At 38.3% G+C, this 21594-nt stretch overlaps 1 protein-coding gene across 1 annotated transcript in view; it reads left to right on the top strand.

Moving 5' to 3' along the window:
- SPECC1L (sperm antigen with calponin homology and coiled-coil domains 1 like) overlaps window positions 1–21594 on the top strand; it is a 103663-nt gene that overhangs the window by 16940 nt on the left and 65129 nt on the right. The window contains exons 2-5 of the mRNA XM_024197969.1: window positions 2683–2866; window positions 6800–6956; window positions 8038–9671; window positions 10542–10749. Coding sequence (XP_024053737.1) covers window positions 2720–2866; window positions 6800–6956; window positions 8038–9671; window positions 10542–10749 — 2146 coding nt within the window. The 5' untranslated portion in view covers window positions 2683–2719. The remainder of the gene's footprint in view (window positions 1–2682; window positions 2867–6799; window positions 6957–8037; window positions 9672–10541; window positions 10750–21594) is intronic.

Below are 21594 nucleotides of genomic sequence, written 5' to 3'. Positions count from 1 at the left end.
TGAAAGGGGCATTGGCTACAGAAAGACACACACAGTTTGGGATGGGAATACTAACACATTTTGAATAGGTATTCAAACTTTACATTTATTTTAATTTCAAAAGAGACTTCAGATTAACCAGGGTTTTTTTTAATAGATTAGCAGTCCCTTAAGGCTCATCCTGTCAGTTTCCTTGTTTTTAAATTGTTCACTTCTTCCTAACCATTCTTAGGAAAGGCTAATAACATGAAATTATATCTTTCACATGCTCTTTTGTTACCACCACAGAGGGTACTCTAGATTTCATTAGAGCAATGAGATATTGGCTGTATAAGGCGCTTGTCTTAAATCAAGATATAACTTGAATTTTGCCTGCAACCTGTTTTACAGGTACACAGGCGAAGCTTGTATGCTTCAGAACAGTAAACAAAATTATAAGAAGAGATCCCATACTTCATCATAATGCAAAAGCTTGCTCAAGAAATAATTATCCTCACACCTTGATTTTTGCCTGTGCCATATATTTTCCACAATTTAATAAAGCACAATCTTTTGTCATAAATGAAAGGATAAGAATATTTCTCATCTTGAATGTGTATATGTAGTTAATATTCGTCATATTTTAAATAGTTGCAAATTATTACTTGATAAATGACAAGTGTAGGTGTAATAACTTGATCTTAGCTCTGAGTATTTAAAGGGTAGGGTTTAATGCAGTCTGAGGAATTGGCAAGGTCCAAATGTCTTGGTTAACTTTGACTGTTGATTCAGATTAGTTTCAGTCTCCACCTACAGATCAAACAAGGCGCTTGTAGCAATTATAAATCACTGGTAAAAAATGTAAAGTTGAGAAGGCCGTAGTATCTGTAGGTTTTACCCTGAAATTGTAATTTTTAAAAAATATTTATGTCCCTTGAATTCTTCTATCTTGTGCATATTCATTCTGAAATGTCTTTCATTGATTACATAATGCTGTCTGTAAAACAGAGCAGAATTTGTGCACAAATGTGGTGGTAGTTGAAAGCTTTTTTGGCTTTCTGATCATTCAAAAATGGCCAAACTAAAATGTTCAAATTCAGGGATGGGAGAAGAATCTTGCTGTAATCAGCCATACCAAATAGTTGACCAGGAGGAAGCTTTAGTTTATAAACAACCATTTAGTTGCAAATTCCTCTTACTTTCTATTTGCTGATCACATGTAATTGCTATGGGAATAGAAGTACACTTCAGTCAGAATGGTCAGTTGTAGTAAATTTCAGTAGTTTAAAAATGAAAAGTGCTGCTGCTAACAGTATCTACAGATTTGAATGCATCCAAATAATATGTAAAGGTTTTTAAGTTGTAAGAAATTAAATTTAAAAAGTTGTTTGTGTGCATGTTGAGAGAGGGGAGTAGTGTAATGTTTTTAAACGTTGTTAGTAGTCCTGATCACTGTATTTATATGCAGCATTTCTCCACACTCTGAATCCCATCTAACCATTCATGTCTTTCAAATGCCCTTTTTTGTAGCAGGGGAGAAAGATGTTCTTGTTCCATATTTCCTGTAAGCACTAGATAATGAGACTCTGATAAATCTGAACACCTACTTCCCTTATTCCCTTGACTTTATGGCTGCCTGACGGGAGTGGAAGCTTTCTTTTCCTTCTCTTCTTCCATTCCAGAGTCTCTTGACTGGGAGAAATGAGTGGTAATAGCTATTTTTATCACTAATTGGCTCTTGAAAGAGTAAGAATGTTCCCTCCTTTTCTAATCCTCACCCAGCTCCCTGGCTGCTGAGAGTGGTGGATCTCCATTATTCTGCCTTTCCCTCTAGTCTCTATTTTGAGTTGTCAGCCCTTGTGAACAGCAGTAGTGCTCACCACCCCTGCTACTCATAGGTTTGTCATGCCCCAGAGGGTGAAATTGGAATTCTCATATGCTCTCAACGTATTGGGAATTGCAGTAGTGAAACTGATAGCTTTCACAAGCAACAAAAGACTATGAGCAGCGACAGAAGCATTGAAGTGGCCTATCTGTAAACTCAGGAAGACAGTAGTGCACTGTTTTATGTTTAGCTCCCATTCAGAAGGAATTCTTCCTAATCATAAGAGCTAGGAACATAATTTCTTCTAAATTCTACATGACTGGACCTCCACGCAAGCCAGAGACAACTTTCTCTTCACAACTGTTTAGAGGGAGAGTGGATTTTCAAGCACTGAATTTTATATATTAACACGTCTTTCCTCTCTAACTGCCAGAATTTTTGCAGCACTTTCCTTTCAGCTTGGCAGATAGAAAATTCTCTTTCCCTAAGGCCAGTGTTGGTAATCATTTATCAGGTGGTTGGTAGAGAGTACTCCTATTGTATTTTTCTTCCCTTCAGTCAGAGATCAAAAACATCACTATCCTGATGAGCCTTGTTTTTGCTGGTAAGGAGGCAGGATTATGTGGGTCATTTATAAAATGCCATCTGTTCAATGCTATTTGTGGGAAGAGACTTTGAAGATATTTTTTATATATAACCTGGGAGTCCAGTTGCTTTGAACACTTAATTTTTTGCAAAAATCTCTCTACTCTTCCTCAATCATGTGCATACCATTTGGCTCTGGCTTATGCTTGTTGTTATCATTGGGGTACTGATTTTAAACAAATCATTCAAAGAACTATATTACATCTTCCTTGTCTTGTATTTAACACTTCTCTAACTTGTTTTTGTGTTCACAGATTTGTTTGTAAATGCATCACAAAGAGGCAGCCCAGAATGAAGAAAGCAAGCAGGTCTGTTGGCTCAGTGCCCAAAGTGCCCGGGATAAATAAAACAATAGAAAAAATCAAACCAGAAAACGGCTCCTCAGTGTCTGCAGTAACAAAACTCTCAAAAACTGGAACATCAACATCCCTGCTGAAGGTAAGCTCTAATAGCCTTGATTTTTTTTGGACAGTAAAGGATTTGGAAGGATAGAATTTTAGAATAAGTATATTGATGCAGTGGAAAACTGGGATTCATAATCTCTCAGTGACTGAAGAGAATTTCAGTAGTTACACAATGCAGGACAGAATGAGAGATTACTAATGCTGTGGTCATTAAATATTGCTGCTTTTGATGTGTTTATATGTACCATGGTGGAAGGCAATGCACTTTGTGAAACTTAACTTTCCTGACTTCTCTGTAAAAAGGGCAGAGTGGGAACTGAGCTGCCTTCCACTGGGCGTCATTAATTGCTCTCTCAGACAGGGAGTGTCATGTGTTGCTCTTGAATGACTTTCTTTGACTGTGGTGGTAGGATGTGATAAGCTCTGTGTCAAGATTAAAAATTCCATCTGAAATTTCTCAAGAGGGATACTTCAGTGGGGAATTGAGACGACTATATTACTTTTAAGAGACTGCCTGATTGGCATACTTAACGTTGGTGACTGGTGTCCGATCCATGCAGCCACACGGTTCCTGTAGTTTTCCATGCTTTCTCCATTTTGTGTCTGGAGTGGAGCTTCAGCCCAACTGGTGTGTGCTGCTCCTACCTTCCATCTTCTTATTTGTCTTGTAGGTTTCTCCTTACTCTCAGCATAACAAGGCACCAGGCTTTGGAGCATATGTGCCCATCACATTGCACCTTTTACGTCCCCTGGGCCCTTTAAAATTGAATGGTGTAGTCTCAGGGAACATCACTGGGAGCAAGCATGTGACTTACAGGAAGCCAGGTATAATATTTCCTGCCTCTTAGATGGGTGGCAGACAGACGAGACCCATGATCAGGGAGATCCATGTCCAAGGGTCTCCAATTAACCAGACAGGATTACCAAAATCAAAGTGTGTTCCTCTCCCCTACCAGCTGATAGAAATTAGAAAAGTCTTGGATAGATACTACCCGGAATTTTGTGGTGTTTGTTTTGGGACGTTGTTTTGACAATAAAATGACCCTTGAATACAGGGACGTGTGAAGTGCCTTGTACTTGGGACTTTATTTTCTCTCCCCAGCTGGTGAATCTGCACATTATCTTATGTTTAGAAATAGATTCCTGACAAAACATTGTTTGTATCTTGCATCCTGTTTAATACAAAACCATCATGCCATACGCAACCATTCTGAGTAGTGTCCAGTGTCATCGACAACTGTCCTTTTAAGAGCTGACTGGCATGTACTTCTGACTGTGGTGTGTAGCTTACTCATCAAGAGTTTCCAGCTGTCATACCTCTAATGAAAACAAAGAAGAGAATGATCTATCTATCTCTGAAAGGATTTGGCCTACTGTGTGTTTACAGTTTTCTCTTTTTATCAGTAGCACTTCAGGCAACTCAAGTGTACAATTTTAAAAAGTATTATGTCAATTACACGCATCTTAGGCACAGCAAGAAATTCCCTTCTTAACTAGTAACTGAGAGTTGTCGCACCTTAAGGGTTTTAGCTAGCTTTTAGTGACATAGTTGAGTGACTCATTCTTGTGCGGTTGTCATCATGCCAGCTGTGTGAAATAAAACTACGTACATCTTTCAAGTGTTCCCATATGTAGGAGAAGTTGGAAGGGTGTAGTTTGTAGACTTAGGCACGCTGGCAATTTATATGTCTGAGGGAGTTAAAATATCAGTAAGCAACTGCCATTTTAAAAGGAACGTATCTATGTAATTTTATCATTTATGGTGTTGTCTATGAAGCCTCTGGCATGCTGTCGTCTTCACGTAGAAAATGTCATCTAACCTTTACATTTATTGGAGTCTGCTGTATTTTTTTGTGAATGTTAATACAGATTCCCAGACAAAAGTTGTTTAGCTGGACTTAAGATTGAGAACGTATCAGTAATTTAAGTTAAAGTTAGGGCTGTCAAGCAATTAAAAAAATTAATCATGTGATTAAAAAAATTAATTGCAATTAATTGCACAGTTAAACAATAATAGAATACCATAGTTAAATATTTTTGGATGTTTTCTACATTTTCAAATATATTGATTTCAGTTACAACACAGAATACAAAGTGTACAGTGGTCACTTTATATTTATTTTTGATTACAAGTATTTGCACTGTAAAAACACAAAAGAAATAGAATTTTTCAGTTCACCTAATACAAGTACTGTAGTGCAATCTCTTTATCATGAAAGTTGAACTTACAAATGTAGAATTAAGTAAAAATAAAAACTGCATTCAAAAATTAAATTTACATTAAAAAACTGCATTGAAAAATTGCTCAGACAAACAAGTTTGTTTACATTTGCAAGAGATAATGCTGCCCGCTTCTTGTTTACAATGTCACCAGAAAGTGAGAACAGGCGTTCTCATGGCACTGTTGTAGCCGGTGTCGCAAGATATTTACGTACCAGATGCGCTAAAGAGTCATATGTCCCTTCATGCTTCAACCACCATTCCAGGGGACGTGCGTCCATGCTGATGACAGGTTCTGCTTGATAATAATCCAGAGCAGTTCGGGCGACGCATGTTCATTTTCATCATCTGAGTCAGATGCCACCAGCAGAAGGTTGATTTTCTTTTTTGATAGTTCGGGTTCTGTAGTTTCCGCATCGAAGTGTTGCTCTTTTATGACTTCTGAAAGCATGCTCCACACCTCGTCCCTCTCAGATTTTGGAAGGCACTTCAGATTCTTATCTCTTGGGCCGGGTGCTGTAGCTATCTTTGTGTTTTGTCAAATCTGCAGTGAAAGTGTTCTTAAAATGAGCATGTGCTGAGTCATCAACTGAGATTGCTATAACATAAAATATATGGCAGAATGCAGGTAAAACAGAGCAGGAGACATACAATTCTCCCCCCAAGGAGTTCAGTCATAAATGTGATTAACACATTGTTTTTTTAATGAGCGTCATCAGCATGGAATCATGTCCTCTAGAATGGTGGCCGGAGCACGAAGGGGATACGAATGTTTAGCATATCTGACGCATAAATTCCTTGCAATGCCAGCTACAAAAGTGCCATGTTCTCACTTTCTGGTGACATTGTAAATAAGAAGAGGGCAGCATTATCTCCTGTAAATGTAAACAAACTTGTTTGTCTTAGCGATTGGCTGAACAAGAAGTAGGACTGAGTGGACTTGTAGGCTCTGACGTTTTACATTGTTTTGTTTTTGAGTGCAGTTACGTAACAAAAAAAAAAATCTACATTTGTAAGTTTCACTTTCACAACAAAGATTACACTACAGTACTTGTATTTTTCAATTCACCTCATACTATTTCTTTTATCATTTTTACAATGCAAATATTTATAATAAAAATAATATACACTTTGATTTCAATTACAACACAGAATACAATATATATGAAAATGTAGAAAAACATCTGAAATATTTAATAAATTTGCATTGATATTTGATTGCTTAATTATGTGATTAAAACTGCGCTTAATCGCGATTAATTTTTTGAGTTAATTGCATGAATTAACTGCGATTAATCGACAGCTCTAGTTAAAATACCTAAATAGAGGTGATTTAATTTATTATACATCATTATATAAACCCAGAACACTCAGTTAAAGTTAAACTTAAAGAAATCCAAACATATTAAGGTTTGGAAATGCACAGTTAGGGCACTAAAACACCAACCTGTAGTGACACCATGTAATTAATCATACAATTATTATGGTTCATAATTTTTTTGGTTCCAGATCAGACTGAACTCGTTAAGCTGATATTTAATGACACACCTCACCCACCTTGTGTCTCAAATAGTGGATTGACTAATAGTGCATGTTATCTAAGCAACAATGTATTGAATGTGTTTTTAGATCTTAAAATATATTTTGTTTAAAAATATTCACTTGTAATAACAGCAGCTTTGATTAGTTAACATTTCCGGTCCTGCACTTCATATCCAGTCATGTTAATATTCTTTTCCCTTTTCAGACAAAAAGTAATGATGACCTTTTAGCGGGAATGGCTGGTGGTGGGGTGACTATGACCAATGGTGTGAAGGCAAAGAAGAGCACCTGCACATCCACAGTATCTTCAGCTTCAGGGACCACCATGAACAACCTGGAGAATAAGCCCAAGACTATTACAGGTACAAGGAGATATTAGTCTCAAAGGGTTGTTTCCTTGGCTTTTTTTTGTTCTGTTAGGAAACCATTGCAACTCTTCCATAGGCAGGGTCCAAAGCACCTAACGAAGAGCTCAGCAAAGGCCAGGCCAAATAGAGCACTCTGCCAATGACCCGTCTCACACAGTTTGTATTGATAATCCTTCTATTGCAAATCCTTACATATACTATTTTTTATATTGGTCATTTAGCTTTTTCTGTAGTGGTATTCTCTGGGACCAACAGCTAGTGTAGACTTATGCTGCTAAAATAATCCCTACTTTGGGCATTAAAGGTTTTAGGTACGGGATGAATATCTTCAATACTGGGTGTTGTGTTAAAATAGTAATCTCTACTGATGTACGTAATTAAGGAGAGAGAATTTTGTAAAGCCTTCAGGCAGGTGTGACATTCCGTAGTGTTTATCACAACACAATTAGTAGAAATGTGTTTGTTATCCAATTGCTAGTTTTGGGACTTAGTAAAGTTAATAAAATTGTAAGTCACCTTGCAGTAAAGAAGTGATGATCCTGCTCTCTGCTTCAGCATTTCTGAGTGAGAATGGTGAGAAATTGAATTTGATGGTGAGAATATTTAAATACTCTGATTTCATTCTTGGATCAGAATATACATGTTTATAAAAAGTACTCAAATGGGAACTGTGTTCCCACACCTAAAAGTGAAGATGTATCTATGATCTGTGAACTTAGAGAGAATATCAAGTATCTTACATATAGTTACTCTTCATTTTTTATACAATTTATTAGAAACTTTGGGGGAGAATCTCTTTTCCTCTTGCAAACAGTAGGTTTTTTAATCCTTATTTTGAGGAGGGGACGGGGGGGGGGAGCTTAACACATCTTTAGACACTATAAAGAATGTTTAAACCTTATTTGAGACTCTCATAAATAGACTGTACATATTTCATTTTCAAAAGAGTGGTTTAGAATGGCAGCCATTTTATAATCATAGCAAAATATATAGTCTTATGTATGTAATTTCATACATGTACTCACTTTGCTGATTCTTTTAAATGAATTAAAATTAAATTTTTAAAAACATACAGGTACGAGCTCCACAGCCAAGCGTAGCACTTCATCTGGAAATAAAGAATCTAGCTCTTCTAGGGAAAGAATACGCGATCGTTCCCGTCTGAACCAAAGCAAAAAACTGCCTTTGACAGGACAGGGGACTAATGATACCATTCTGGCAAAACGCTCCCGTAGTCGTACTAATCCAGAGTCTGATGTTCGGATGAGTAAATCCAAATCGGACAATCAAATCAGTGACAAAGCTGCTTTGGAAGCTAAAGTGAAAGATCTTCTGACTTTAGCAAAAACTAAAGATGTGGAGATTTTACACTTGAGGAATGAACTCAGAGATATGCGTGCTCAGCTGGGCCTTAATGAAGATCAGCATGAGGGTGATGAGAAGTCTGAGGAAAAAGAGGCCATTATTGTTCACCAGCCAACTGATGTAGAGTCTACATTATTAGTGTTACAAGAGCAAAACACTGCCATCCGAGAAGAGCTCAACCAATTGAAGAATGAGAATCGAATGTTGAAGGACAGATTAAATGCATTGGGCTTTTCTTTGGAACAAAGGCTAGACAACTCTGAGAAACTCTTTGGCTACCAATCTTTGAGCCCAGAGATCACAACTGGTAACCACAGTGATGGTGGTGGCACTCTTACATCTTCAGTGGAAGGTTCTGCTCCTGGTTCAATGGAAGATTTGTTGAGTCAGGACGAAAACACCTTAATGGACAATCAGCATAGTAACTCCATGGATAATTTAGACAGTGAGTGCAGTGAAGTTTATCAGCCACTTACATCAAGTGATGATGCCTTAGATGCTCCATCGTCTTCAGAGTCTGAAGGAGTACCAAGCATAGAAAGATCTAGGAAAGGAAGCAGTGGCAATGCAAGTGAAGTTTCTGTAGCTTGTCTGACAGAACGGATACACCAGATGGAAGAGAACCAGCATAGTACAGCTGAGGAGCTTCAAGCAACACTTCAGGAACTTGCAGACTTACAACAAATAACTCAAGAGCTGAACAGTGAGAATGAAAGACTTGGAGAAGAAAAAGTAATTCTTATGGAATCCTTGTGCCAGCAGAGTGACAAGTTAGAACACTTCAGCCGACAGATTGAATATTTTCGCTCCCTTTTAGATGAACATCACATCTCATATGTTATTGATGAAGATATGAAAAGTGGGAGGTATATGGAGTTAGAGCAACGTTATATGGACCTTGCTGAGAATGCTCGTTTTGAACGAGAGCAACTGCTGGGTGTCCAGCAGCATCTGAGCAACACTTTGAAGATGGCAGAGCAAGATAACAAGGAGGCCCAAGAAATTATAGGGGCACTGAAAGAACGGAACCACCACATGGAACGAATTATTGAGTCAGAGCAGAAAAGTAAGGCAGCATTAGCAGCCACCTTAGAGGAGTACAAAGCCACAGTAGCCAGTGACCAGATTGAGATGAACAGGCTAAAGGCTCAGCTGGAGCATGAAAAGCAAAAAGTGGCTGAACTGTACTCTATACACAACTCTGGAGATAAATCAGATATACAAGATTTGCTGGAGAGTGTCAGGCTGGACAAGGAAAAAGCAGAGACTTTGGCCAGCAGTCTGCAGGAAGAGCTGGCTCTCACTCGCAATGATGCCAATCGATTGCAGGATGCCATTGCTAAGGTAGTGTTCAAACAATTATCATTCTGTATCTTATACGTATAAGCCTCCAAGCCTCCCTCTACTTGTTCATTACAGTTTTTCAATTTGTTCCTTGGAGGTATGTGACCAGTTATGAGCTTTGCCAGAATGTGCCTGTATTCAAGATTTTTCTATTGGAACTCATGTTCAAAAAAAGTGTATCCTTTTATGAAGCTTTTTACACCTAAACTCAGTTGTACCGGTTTACTCGTATAAATGACATGTTTTTAAGGGGAAAAAACCTTAGTTGGAATTAAGCAAATCATTGGTTTTTAAATATTGCTATTGTGGGACATCCTTAAGCAGGTGTAAATAATTTATAGCTGATTTACCGAGGCGGTGCCTCATGTATTGTACTATAATATTCTTTCTCAATAATTGGCATAAAATGATGAAAAGATTAGCTCAGGGCTTAAACCTTGTTCTTGCAATCACGTTTGTGTGTCGGGGGGGGGGTTGGGGAATATTACTCTTTTTTGGCTGCTTCTCATTTCAGCTTGTGATTCAGTATTATTCTGTTACTGCTTCACTTGTCATGTGGTGGGATGCTTGGTAGATTCTGAAATAAATTCAGCTCAGAAATAAGAGCTTAACTGTGAAAGTGGTCCAACTTGATAGTTGCAGTGCAGCCAAAAGTTACATATCACACCTTGGTCCAGATATAGCAACTTCTAATAAATTCACATAGAGCTGCTCAATTCACATAACACTTCTTGATATTAAATTTAGTTCTTATGAGATTTTAAAAAATATTTTAAGGATGATGGCTGTGGCAGTGAAATGCAACCAATTTTTATTTTGAGTTCATCTTTGTCCTGAATTCATTATGGTCATGTAATGATTTTTCTTCAGGTTGAAGATGAATACAGAGTCTTCCAAGAAGAAGCCAAGAAGCAAATTGAGGATCTCAATTTGACTCTAGAAAAGCTTCGGGCAGAGCTGGAAGAAAAAGAGACTGAAAGAAGTGACATGAAAGAAACCATCTTCGAGTTGGAAGATGAAGTAGAGCAGCATCGAGCTGTGAAACTTCATGACAACCTCATCATATCTGACTTAGAGAGTAAGTGATATGAGTTCCTCTTGATGCATCATATTTTAACTTGAAAACAGCTGAAACAGGATAGTAAAAGTATTTTAATTGTGGTTTGCACATGTGTGATTTGAAATCAGAATAAACTTTCAGAAAGAAAGAATGAATCTTAGAAAGAATGCACTCAGCTTGACTTTGGGCTTGCAGGACTAGTAGTTGGGGATGGGGCCGGACACACATAAATTAAGAAAATATGAACTGGCAATCTTGAGAATAAATACGAAGCCTCAATGCCATTTTGAGTCAATTTTCAAGCAGAACTGCATGTAGTTATAGATTCAGATTATGGCATATTACCTGTGATACACCTCTACCCTGATATAACGCTGTCCTCGGGAGCCAAAAAATCTTACCGCGTTATAGGTGAAACCGTGTTATATCGAACTTGCTTTGATCCGCCGGAGCGCGCAGCCCTGCCCCCCCTCCCCCGGAGCGCTGCTTTACCGCGTTATATCCAAATTCGTGTTATATCGGTTCGCGTTATATCGGAGTAGAGGTGTATTTGATTTAATTCTGTCTGGGAGAACCCAAGTTGTCTTATCTCTCCAGTACAGCAAAGCTATATAAACTTCCAAAAGTTAAATATATCTACATCTGTGGATAATTTGGTTGTTCCTAGACCAAGAAAAGTCTCCCTGTTGAAGAAAATGTATTTTCAATGGAGAAATTGGACAGGGACCCTAAATAATTTTGCATATACTGTTGTCTTCGTGGTCACCATCCATGTGTACTTGCTCAAACTGTGAAACTGAAAATGAATTTGGCAGCTCTGGTTGGGGAATTTGGCAGCTCTGGTTGGGAAAACTCAAGCAGGTTGGGAAAACTTTCTATCCTGCTGTCTCTTAGCGTCCATTTCCTGAATAGCGTGGCTCAAGACTCACTTGAAGCATCCAGCAAAAATCATGCCTGCCAGTCTTGCCTAGTAGTTCAGTGGGCAGTGTGTCTGTCTGAAAATCAGAATATAGACTGTCATGGTTACAGAGCTGCACCTCTGTCCCTCTTCTGGTCTTCCACAGTGCATTGCCGCAAGTGTCAGGCTTCATGCCTTTTACATATCTTGGTATGGAAGTCAGCATTTGCCCCACTCTGAGTCCAAGCCCTGGGCTACAGTACCTTGTGGATTAACCATGCTTACCTAGCACATCTGACTGAGTTCAGAGACCTGCAATTCTTCCCTTTGGGAGCCTGTGACCAGTAGTATACAGTGACAAAACATCCTTCTTAGCATCAAAATATATTTTGCTTCAACAGTAGGGACAAAGCACTTAAAGAATAAGGATTTTAAAATCAACATTCTATATGCATGTCTGTCTTACCTAAAGACTTAGTCTTGCGAGTGTAACATCAGCAGGCATAACATCTTTAGATGCCCCGGCAGGTATCTTCATATCAGTCTACTTTCCCTGAACTGCCATAGTTTTTTATTCTTCTGTGTTCTTGGTCTTTGGTCTTTCTGGATTAAATCAGTCCAGTAGGCTTAGCAGAAGATCATGCCAGAGTTCTCGCAGCCAATGGCTCGGCTGTTGTCACTTAACGTCCCTGAAATATTTCCTTAGTGGTAGCTTATCTTGAGCCATTCTTTATTTTCCTTCTTGTTTTGTCTTTACAGTCCCGCATTAAGCAAAATCGTATGGTAAACACTCCAATAATCAGGTTAATATACAGTATCCATATAATATTACCAAGCAGTTCCAATTTTGTCACACAGACCTGTCTCAAAAGGGCTGTGTGCAGTCATGAGGCTGCATACCTCAATTCAGTAAGTTAGCAGACCTATATCTTACTAGGCTCAAAGCTCCATGAGAAATTCCATATCTTCTTTGATCTGTCGTCTAGATACTAATCTGTTGTAGTTGAATTTTATGGATAGTAATCTGATGTAATAGCTTCAGGAAGCAACATGTATTGTAAGTATAGGCAGGAAGGAGAGTGACACCTTGAGGTAGCTGTAAAGTGTGGTAACCAAATAATAGTATAATTAAAACTTGCCTTTTTGTTAATATTCTTCTCATAAATCAGTACCTTTAAAAACTCTCAACTCTTCATGGCTTCAAAACTAAAATTCTTACAGTAGTTCTTTGGTGTCACTGCTTCCCATAGAAAAAAAAGAGCAACACCTTGAAGAGGAGGAACAAATCTCTTTAGGACTTGTGCTCAGAGCACGGATCTAGAACCTAAAAAATTTAACAGAGATGGTATTAAAGTGATAGAAAAATGCATCACAACAGCAAATTCTCTAATACTGATAGATTAAGCAATTCCTTTGGCCTTGAATTAGTCTGAGATGCATGGCCAGATACATGGTGTCCATGTTAATGGTTTTTAAATGTAGAGAATTCTCCATTACATGTTTCTGTATATAGCACCATTCAGAAAAAGCATGGTTCTCCACATTAAAACAACTAAACCATAGTAAAGAGTAATAAGAAAGAAAAGTCTTTGGTTTAGAATTAAAAAATAGGATAGAGTGACTGCTGTAGCTCTTTCAGGAGAGAATGTGCTGAGTGTCGAGCTAACTGTAAATGAAGGGGATGATGTGAGAAGCAATAAATAGTGGCAGAATATTAATGAACAATTGGAGAATTCACAGAAACAAGTCCATAAAAGTAGGAGGGTGTACTTCATAACTGAAATTAGTAGTAAGACCTTGAAATGAATTCAGTTTAATGAGTAGCCAGAATAAATAATGGAGTGACATATGAGGAAGCTCAAATGCAGGAAGTTAGGTGTCATTGCTTTGAATAGCTTCTAGAGACTAGAAAGACGAAACTGGGAATATAGCAAGAAGTGTATTACAACAGTCTGGGCATGAAATTCAAGCTTAGTTGCATGAGGAATTTAATTGTAGATAATGTTCAATAGCTTGCGAAACTAAATGATCTAATCAATATGAGCAGTAAAATTCAAATCGCTGTTGAAAAGGATTCTTACTATCCGTTCTTGTTTGAGAGGACCAAAGTTAGCACTAGGAGAAAGTGAGGACAAGGAAAAAGTCCCATGCCATCCTGTCTTTAAAAAACAAACTGTGTTTAATCATTGTGACATGACTTTTCCCTTCAACTTAAAAAAAAAAAAAAAAAAAAAAATCCTATTGTATAAATTACTTCAAAAGAATGTTAAGGTTCCCAGGTCACGCACTAAAACGTTAATAAATTTCAGAATAAAGATTGCATGTGTGTTTTTTTACACCAGTGCAGCACGTTTATACTAGGTGCAAAAATTCCCAGTATAGCTAAGCCTGTATTTTTAAGAAACATTACACTAGGTGGCGTTTTTGCTCTGGTTTTGGATGCTGGCTTTGAAAAATCAACTGAACTGAACTGAAAGACTTTTGGTAAAATAAGTATGCTAAATTGTCTAGTAGCCATTTGTTTTTAATGTAAAAAACAACCCCCCTATCTCTCTAAAACCCAGCCAATAAATGTTGAATGAACACTTGAAACACACGCTCTTGGTGAATTTTGTCTTTGTAACAGAGATTAACTATTTAAATTAGCACGTCAGTTGTCAGATTTTCTTCTTAAAATCAAGATGTTTGTATATACATTTAATGCAAGATATTTTGAAACACAGATGATGATGATCTCTAAAATCTCAGTGGAATTCAGTCTTCTTAACCCTTGCTGATGTTGGGTTATTTATACCACCTTTATTGTATGGCACACAAAATGATTCAATTCATTCAGCGCAAGTGAGTTTTACTAATAGTCACCTGTGTTAAAATCTCAAATTTTACTTTCTACTAAAATTTGACACTGAAAGTGTTAATCTCTGCCCAGTAAGACTGATCACATGGATTTAACACCTTTGTGTGACAATAACAGAAACTCAGACACAAAATGGATAAACAAAAAGCCTGTGCTTTGATGTATTTGTGATCCAACCCGTTTTCCTACTCTGGAAAGCTGTATTATTTAAACCATTATTTTATTATTATTTGTATTAATTTAGCACGTAGGAGTCCTGGTCTTGGATCTAGAAACCCATTGGGCTAGGCGCTGTTCAAACACAGAACAAAAGATTGACACACTTTGGACAGGCACTATCTTAGAATAAGACAAAAGACAGCAGATGGATACAGGCAGAGTACAAGGAAACAATAAGACCGTTTTGGTGAGCATAATAGACAAGTGGTCTTTGAACAACAGTGTTACAACTATTGTCAGGTTCACCAATATACCAACATAATTATACTGGTATAACTCTGCTAGTGTGATTGCAGTTATACTGGTATAAAGATACTCTATTTTAAGGGAAATAGCTATCCCAGTAAAAGGCTCCTTTATACTAGTATAATGCATGCACACTAGGCTTGTAGCAGTGTAAATATATTGGTAAAAAATCATATAACAGGCAGTTTCACCAGTACAACTTTCAAATATAGACCAAGCCTACACTGAACATCCACAATTCAAGAAAGCTGAAAAGCTTCAACCATGCTGTACTCCTCTGTCAGGGTTTGTGTTGACTGTATATCTTCTCTTGAAACACTTAGGCCTTGTCTACACTACAGGAGGGAGATTGATCTAAGTTGCCCAACTTCAGCTACATGAATAATGTAGCTGAAGTCGTTGTACTTAGATCTACTTACTGCGGGTTCCAAACTACGCTATGTCAACTGGAGATGCTCTCCTGTCGACTCGCCTTGCACTTCTCATTCAGGTGGAGTACAGGAGTCGACGGGAGAGCGATCGGCGGTCAATTTAGTGAGTCTTCAGTAGACCCACTAAATCGACCACCGATGCATCGATCACCTCACGTCAACCCCCCGGTAAGTGTAGATAAGCCCTAAATCTAGAAGACTACAGTCAGGTCTACAGTACAGACTTCTGCTGGTATAGCTATATCACTCAGGAGCTTGAAGAGGTATGGTCCCTGATTGACATAGCTGTGCCAGCAGAAGGCCCTAGTAGAGATGCAGTTATACTGGCAAATCTGCACTTTTGTTTCCTGTGTGGAGGGTGTATTTGCTATGTTGGTACTTGGCTGGTATAATCTGCTTCCACACTAGGAGCACTGTTCTAGTGTAATATTCTGGTGCTTCTATTGTAGGCATAGCATATGTGTCTTCAGAAACTGAGTGCCTGTGTGTGACTATAGAGGTGTGGTTTAAGTTTAACAGCAAGCCTACACTAGAACCTCATGAATTGAGGTTGTTTGTAACTCAGAAATGTTCATAACTTCGAACAAAACATTATGGTTATTCTTTCAAAAGTTTAGAACTGAACATTAACTTAATACAGCTTTGAAACTTTACTATGCAGAAGAAAAATGCTGCTTTCTCTTTATTTTTTTAATAGTTTACATTTAACACAGTACAGTATTTGCTTTTTTTGTTTGTTTGGTCTGTGTTGCTGCCTGATTGTGTACTTCTGGTTCCAAGTGAGGTGTGTGGTTGACTGGTCACTTCATAACTCTGAGGTTCTACTGTATTGTGTTACAGTAGCTACTGAGGGAAGTAATGTTTACTTGTGGGACAAGCATTTATCTTCAGTTGTTCATATTCATCTGTTCTACAATTGCTAGTGTTTCTCAAAGAGTGAGAGGAAGTAAATGCCATGTAATTTATTTTGTGATAAACAATGCAGCCAATATGGCTAAGATTAGGAAAGTTTTGCAAGAAAATACGTGACACATAACTGCACATATTTTAAAATTATTGTCAAAAGACTTGAAAAGAGCGAATATCATGACCCAAGAAGAAAGATGGAATGCTTTTGCAGATTGCCTATAAGATTTTGTTTTAGATTGGCCCAAGGGAATAAGAATAATTGACGCATACACAAGATATAGATGTGACCAGTTCCCCCCTCCTTGCCCCCTCAGGGTGCCACCTGATGTACTGACGTACCACTGAGCCCGCCTGTTCCACCAGCCTGGGCTCCCTTACACTGTCCTGCCGAGCCAGGCCCTCAAGGCTCCTCCAGCACACACACAGGTAGGGACACACCCAGCTGCAGAAAGACACAGACACTGAAATCAGCTCTGCCTGGGTAGGCTTCAGCTAGGGAATTGCCAGCACTCCAGTGTACACCCCCTCTGGAGTGTAAACCCAAAATTGTATTGTCTGGCGCTGCACAGAGAACTGTACAGTGTACGCTCGTGACATTCACCTCCTCCCCGAATGTGGAGGAAGATATGCACAGCTTTTGCCCCCCCAGTTATGAATTACACAAACTGGCTTTAGAGAAAACAAAAACAAGCTTATTAACTATAAAAGATAGATTTTAAGTGATTAAAAGGTTAGCAAACAGATCAAAGCAGATTACCTACAGGGCCGATTCCCCCAATTCCCCCGAATCGGGCCCCGCGCCCTAATTTTCTTTCTAATTTTTTTACTCACCTGGCAGCGGTCCGGGACTTCGGCGACGGATCCTTCACTCGCTCCGGGTCTTCGGCGGCATTTCGGCGGCGGGTCCTTCAGTGCCGCGGAAGACCCGGAGCGAGTGAAGGATCCGCCGCCGAAGTGCCGCCAAAGACCCGAACCGCCGCCGGGTATTCGAATCAGGCCTCACACTTCCTAAAGCCAGCCCTGTATCAAATGAAACAAACACGCAAACTAAGCTTAAGATACTAAAGAAACTGGTTACAAGTAGTAATTTCTCACCCTAAATGTTGTTTTAGGCAAATTGCACTGGTTCTTGAAGGCAAGCTGCTCTTGTTTGCAGATTAAAACTCCAGGTATTTTTCACAGGCCAGACACCTTTCCAGCCTGGGCTCAGCTCTTCTCCTCTCCTCTCCCCTCCCCTCCCCCTCCACCCCCCTTTGTTTCTTAGATGTTTCCAGCAGTCATCCTGGGCGGGGATTCAGTGAAGAATGAACGCTCTTTGTCACTCCCCTGCCTTAAATAGGTTTGGCATATGGCGGGAATCCTTTGTTTTCCGGTATCGGAGGGGTAGCCCTGTTAGTCTGTATCCACAAAAACAACAAGGAGTCCGGTGGCACCTTAAAGACTAACCGATTTATTTGGGCATAAGCTTTCGTGGGTAAAAACCCCCACTTCTTCAGATGCATGGAGTGAAAATTACAGATATTTATGCCTGCAATTGTAATTTTCACTCCATGCATCTGAAGAAATGGGAGTTTTTACCCACGAAAGCTTATGGCCAAATAAATTTATTAGTCTTTAAGGTGCCACCAGACTCCTCTTAGTTTTTGTTTTCCAGTGTGGTTCTTTCCCCCTCCCCCCTCCTCCCCCAGTGTAAAAATACTGGTATTCTGTTATGGAGTCCAGTACAGGCGACTTGATCACATGATCCTGCAGTGTCAAAGCATCCCTGGAAAGCTTCTCAGGAAGGTGGGAGCATCTTCAAAGACCTATTGTTCTCCCTAATGGTCCATTCATTGACTTGTTCACAGCTAGCTAGCCAGATAGACTGATTGCATTCTGTCTGGTGGGCAAATATATCAATTTCAATTACAACATAGAATACAAAGTGTACAGTGCTCACTTTATATTTGATTACAAATATATGCACTGTAAAAAACAAAATAAATAGTATTTTTCAATTCACATCATAAAAGTACTGTAGTGCAATCTCTTTATCATGAAAGTGCAACTTACAAATGTTGATTATTTTTGATATATAACTGCACTCCAAAACAAAACAGTGTAAAACTTTAGAACCTACAAGTCCACTCAGTCCTGCTTCTTGTTCAGCCAGTCACTAAGAGAAACAAGTTTGTTTACATTTACGGGAAATAATGCTGCCCACTTCTTAATTACAATGTCATCTGAAAGTAAGAACAGGTGTTCGCATGGCACTATTGTAGCTGGCATTGCAAGATACTTACATGCCAGATGTGCTAAAGATTCATATGCCTCTTCATGCTTCAGCCATCATTCCAGAGGACATGTTTCCATGCTGATACCACTCGTTAAAAAAATAATGCATTAATTAAATTTGTGACTGAACTCCTTGGGGGTGAACTGTATGTCTCCTGCTCTGTTTTACCTGCATTCTGCCATATATTTCATGTTATAGCAGTCTCGGATGATGACCCAGCACATGTTGTTTGTTTTAAGATTACTTTCACTGCAAATTTGACAACATGCAAAGAAGATACCAATGTGAAATTTCTAAAGATAACTAGTGTACTCGACCCAAGATATAAGAATCTGAAGTGCCTTCCAAAATCTGAGAGGGATGAGGTGTGGCGCCTGCTTTCAGAAGCCTTAAAAGAGCAACACTCTGATGCGGAAACTACAGAACCCAAACAACCAAAAAAGAAAATCAACCTTCTGCTGGTGGCATCTGACTCAGATGATGAAAATGAACATGCGTCGGTCTGCACTTCTTTGGATCATTATCAAGCAGAACACACCATCAGAATGGACACACCTTCTGGAATGATGGTTGAAGCATTAAGGGACATATGAATCTTTAGCGCATCTGGCATATAAATATCTTGCGACACCAGCTACAATAGTGCCATGCAAACACCTGTTCTCACTTTCAGGTGACATTGTGAACAAGAAGCGGGCAGCATTATCTCCTGCAAATGTAAACACTTGTTTGTCTGAGCGATTGTCTGAACAAGAAATAGGACTGAATGGACTTGTAGGCTCTAAAGTTTTACAGTGTTTTGTTTTGGAGTGCATTTTTTTGTACATGAATTCTACATTTGTAAGTTCGACTTTCATGATAAAGAGATTGCGCTACAGAACTTGTATTACGTGAATTGAAAAATGCTACAGGTGTATTTGTTTTTTACAGTGCAAATATTTGTAATAAAAATAAATATAAAGTGAGCACTGTACACTTTGTATTCTGTTATAATTGAAATCAATATATTTGAAAATGTAGAAAACATCCAAAAATATTTAAATAAATAGTATTCTATTATTGTTTAACAGTGCGATTAATTGCGATTAATTTTTTTAATCACTTGACAGCCCTAATTATGACACAATCATATCCTAATATTACTATAAAAATATGGGAAGCAGTGTCAATAGACTCCATGGTTTGTTAGAAGATGACAAATTGGTTTGAAGAAGCTTATTGAGTAATTGCTCCATATATCAAAGCCAGTAAAATAACCTTTGATTCTGAATTCATGTTGAAGCTGGTGAGGACTTAAAAAAAACAAATAAAAAAAACAACAACCCTGATTTGAAATTGCAGTTAAATGATGGCAAAATTGATGTTGAGAAAGCATTAGCTGGACATTATACCATGTCATTTTCCAGCATGTGATCAGTCATCACATGCTAGTTTCCAGTCACAACAGAGGAATCCGTACTTATTCTTCAATATGCAGAAGTTTATGTTGAAAGGGGGTTCTGCCATCAGTAATTCATCTGCAAGCCTTGTTTCCATTATTTCAAAGTCTTGTTTTCCAATGAAACACTGAAAAATGTAACCACTATTTAGTAGTGGAAATCTCAAGTAAACGTCCTGGGAGAAAACAAGGTTATGATCGTGACAATAGCTGGTGTAGAATTACTGTTTTCATCATGTGGCTTGGGGCATTCAAAACCTAGAAACCTGTATGCAAACAGATAAAACTTCAGAATTAGTTTCTTCAGCATCTTAATTTAGAAAGTCTTGAAAGTATCCTCGGTGGATCTGAATAGTTGGATTCGGTGGTAACTGAATTGTGATTGTTGTTCACAGATTGTAATTTGTTTAAAATGATGTATTATGAAATAATATGGATGTCTTAACACTGTAATATTTTTAACAAATTTGAAATGTATTAATGTATTGAAATTAATCAGATTGGGTGTTAACATTAAAAAACTTTGTTTATAGTGACAGTTTTTGTGCCAATTTGGATTTATAAAAGATTATAGATAAAAATACAGTTACGTATTTTTCAGTATTTTGTTCTTTACCTTCCACAGTTTTGTAAAATTCAAGTGAAATACTCTTAACACTGAAATAAGTCAATTCAAAACCCAGCATCTATAACCTAGTTCGTTAGAAATTGTAATCTAAAATTGCAATAGCACTTAATTTCCAGTTACATCATATCCTTGTACAACTGACTTACATATTTATTTATTAAAGCAAGTAATTAAAAATAGAAATAACCATCTCACATAGCGAAAAACGCAGGCAGCTCAGGAAGTTTGAGTGATCCAACTCCGGTTTCCCTTTTCTACCTCTAGAAGCTATAGCCGCTGCCTGCGTTATCACGAGGTCCCTATACTGCAGTAGTCCCTTTTTTGAGCTTGGCGGCAGCAGCAGCCTCACTCTCTCAAACCCTGGAGATTGTTGGGGGTCAGGGTGGGCTCTGGATAGTGCCTGGGGACAGAAGGGGGTTAGCCCAGAGTAGGTACACAGGGAAGTTGGTGCCTGTATATTTTATGTATTTAAATGATGCGCACGCATTTGGGATAGCTAAGGGGAGTACAAAAACCATGATTTTCTTTTCTTAAATTGCATGGTGTTTTAGAGTGCTCACTCCTGATTTTTGAATTTTGGGTGTTGGCAATTCTATGTTCTTCTCCCATCCCTTGATAGAATTTAGAAAAAACTGTTTATAGTAGCTGGAGAATATTCAGGCCATTGTTTTGAACTTCAAAGCACAAATGTACTAACATTTAATGGTGTGTCTCATATCTCACAAACAGCTCAAAACAATGGCATTACCCAACCTTTAACTCTAGGACGCATTTAGGTTTTCTGGTTTGTTGTGATTATTTTTCTATTTTTTGTTTATTTTTAGACAAATTATGACTCATTTTTAGGAGTAAAAAAACAATTGTTTTTAAAAATGAAACCCATTTCCCTTGAGTTGTCTAAAAAAATAAATGGCCCCCCACTGGAGTTCCACGCTCCTGGAATGTGCTGCAAACAAGTGTGG

This window comes from Terrapene carolina, unplaced genomic scaffold, assembly GCF_002925995.2.
Source record: "Terrapene carolina triunguis isolate 2854851 unplaced genomic scaffold, T_m_triunguis-2.0 Scaffold790, whole genome shotgun sequence".
In the NCBI taxonomy this organism is placed as follows: domain Eukaryota; kingdom Metazoa; phylum Chordata; order Testudines; family Emydidae; genus Terrapene; species Terrapene triunguis.
The sequence above is the reverse complement of the archived record's forward strand: the minus strand, read 5'-3'. Positions and strand labels throughout refer to the sequence as shown.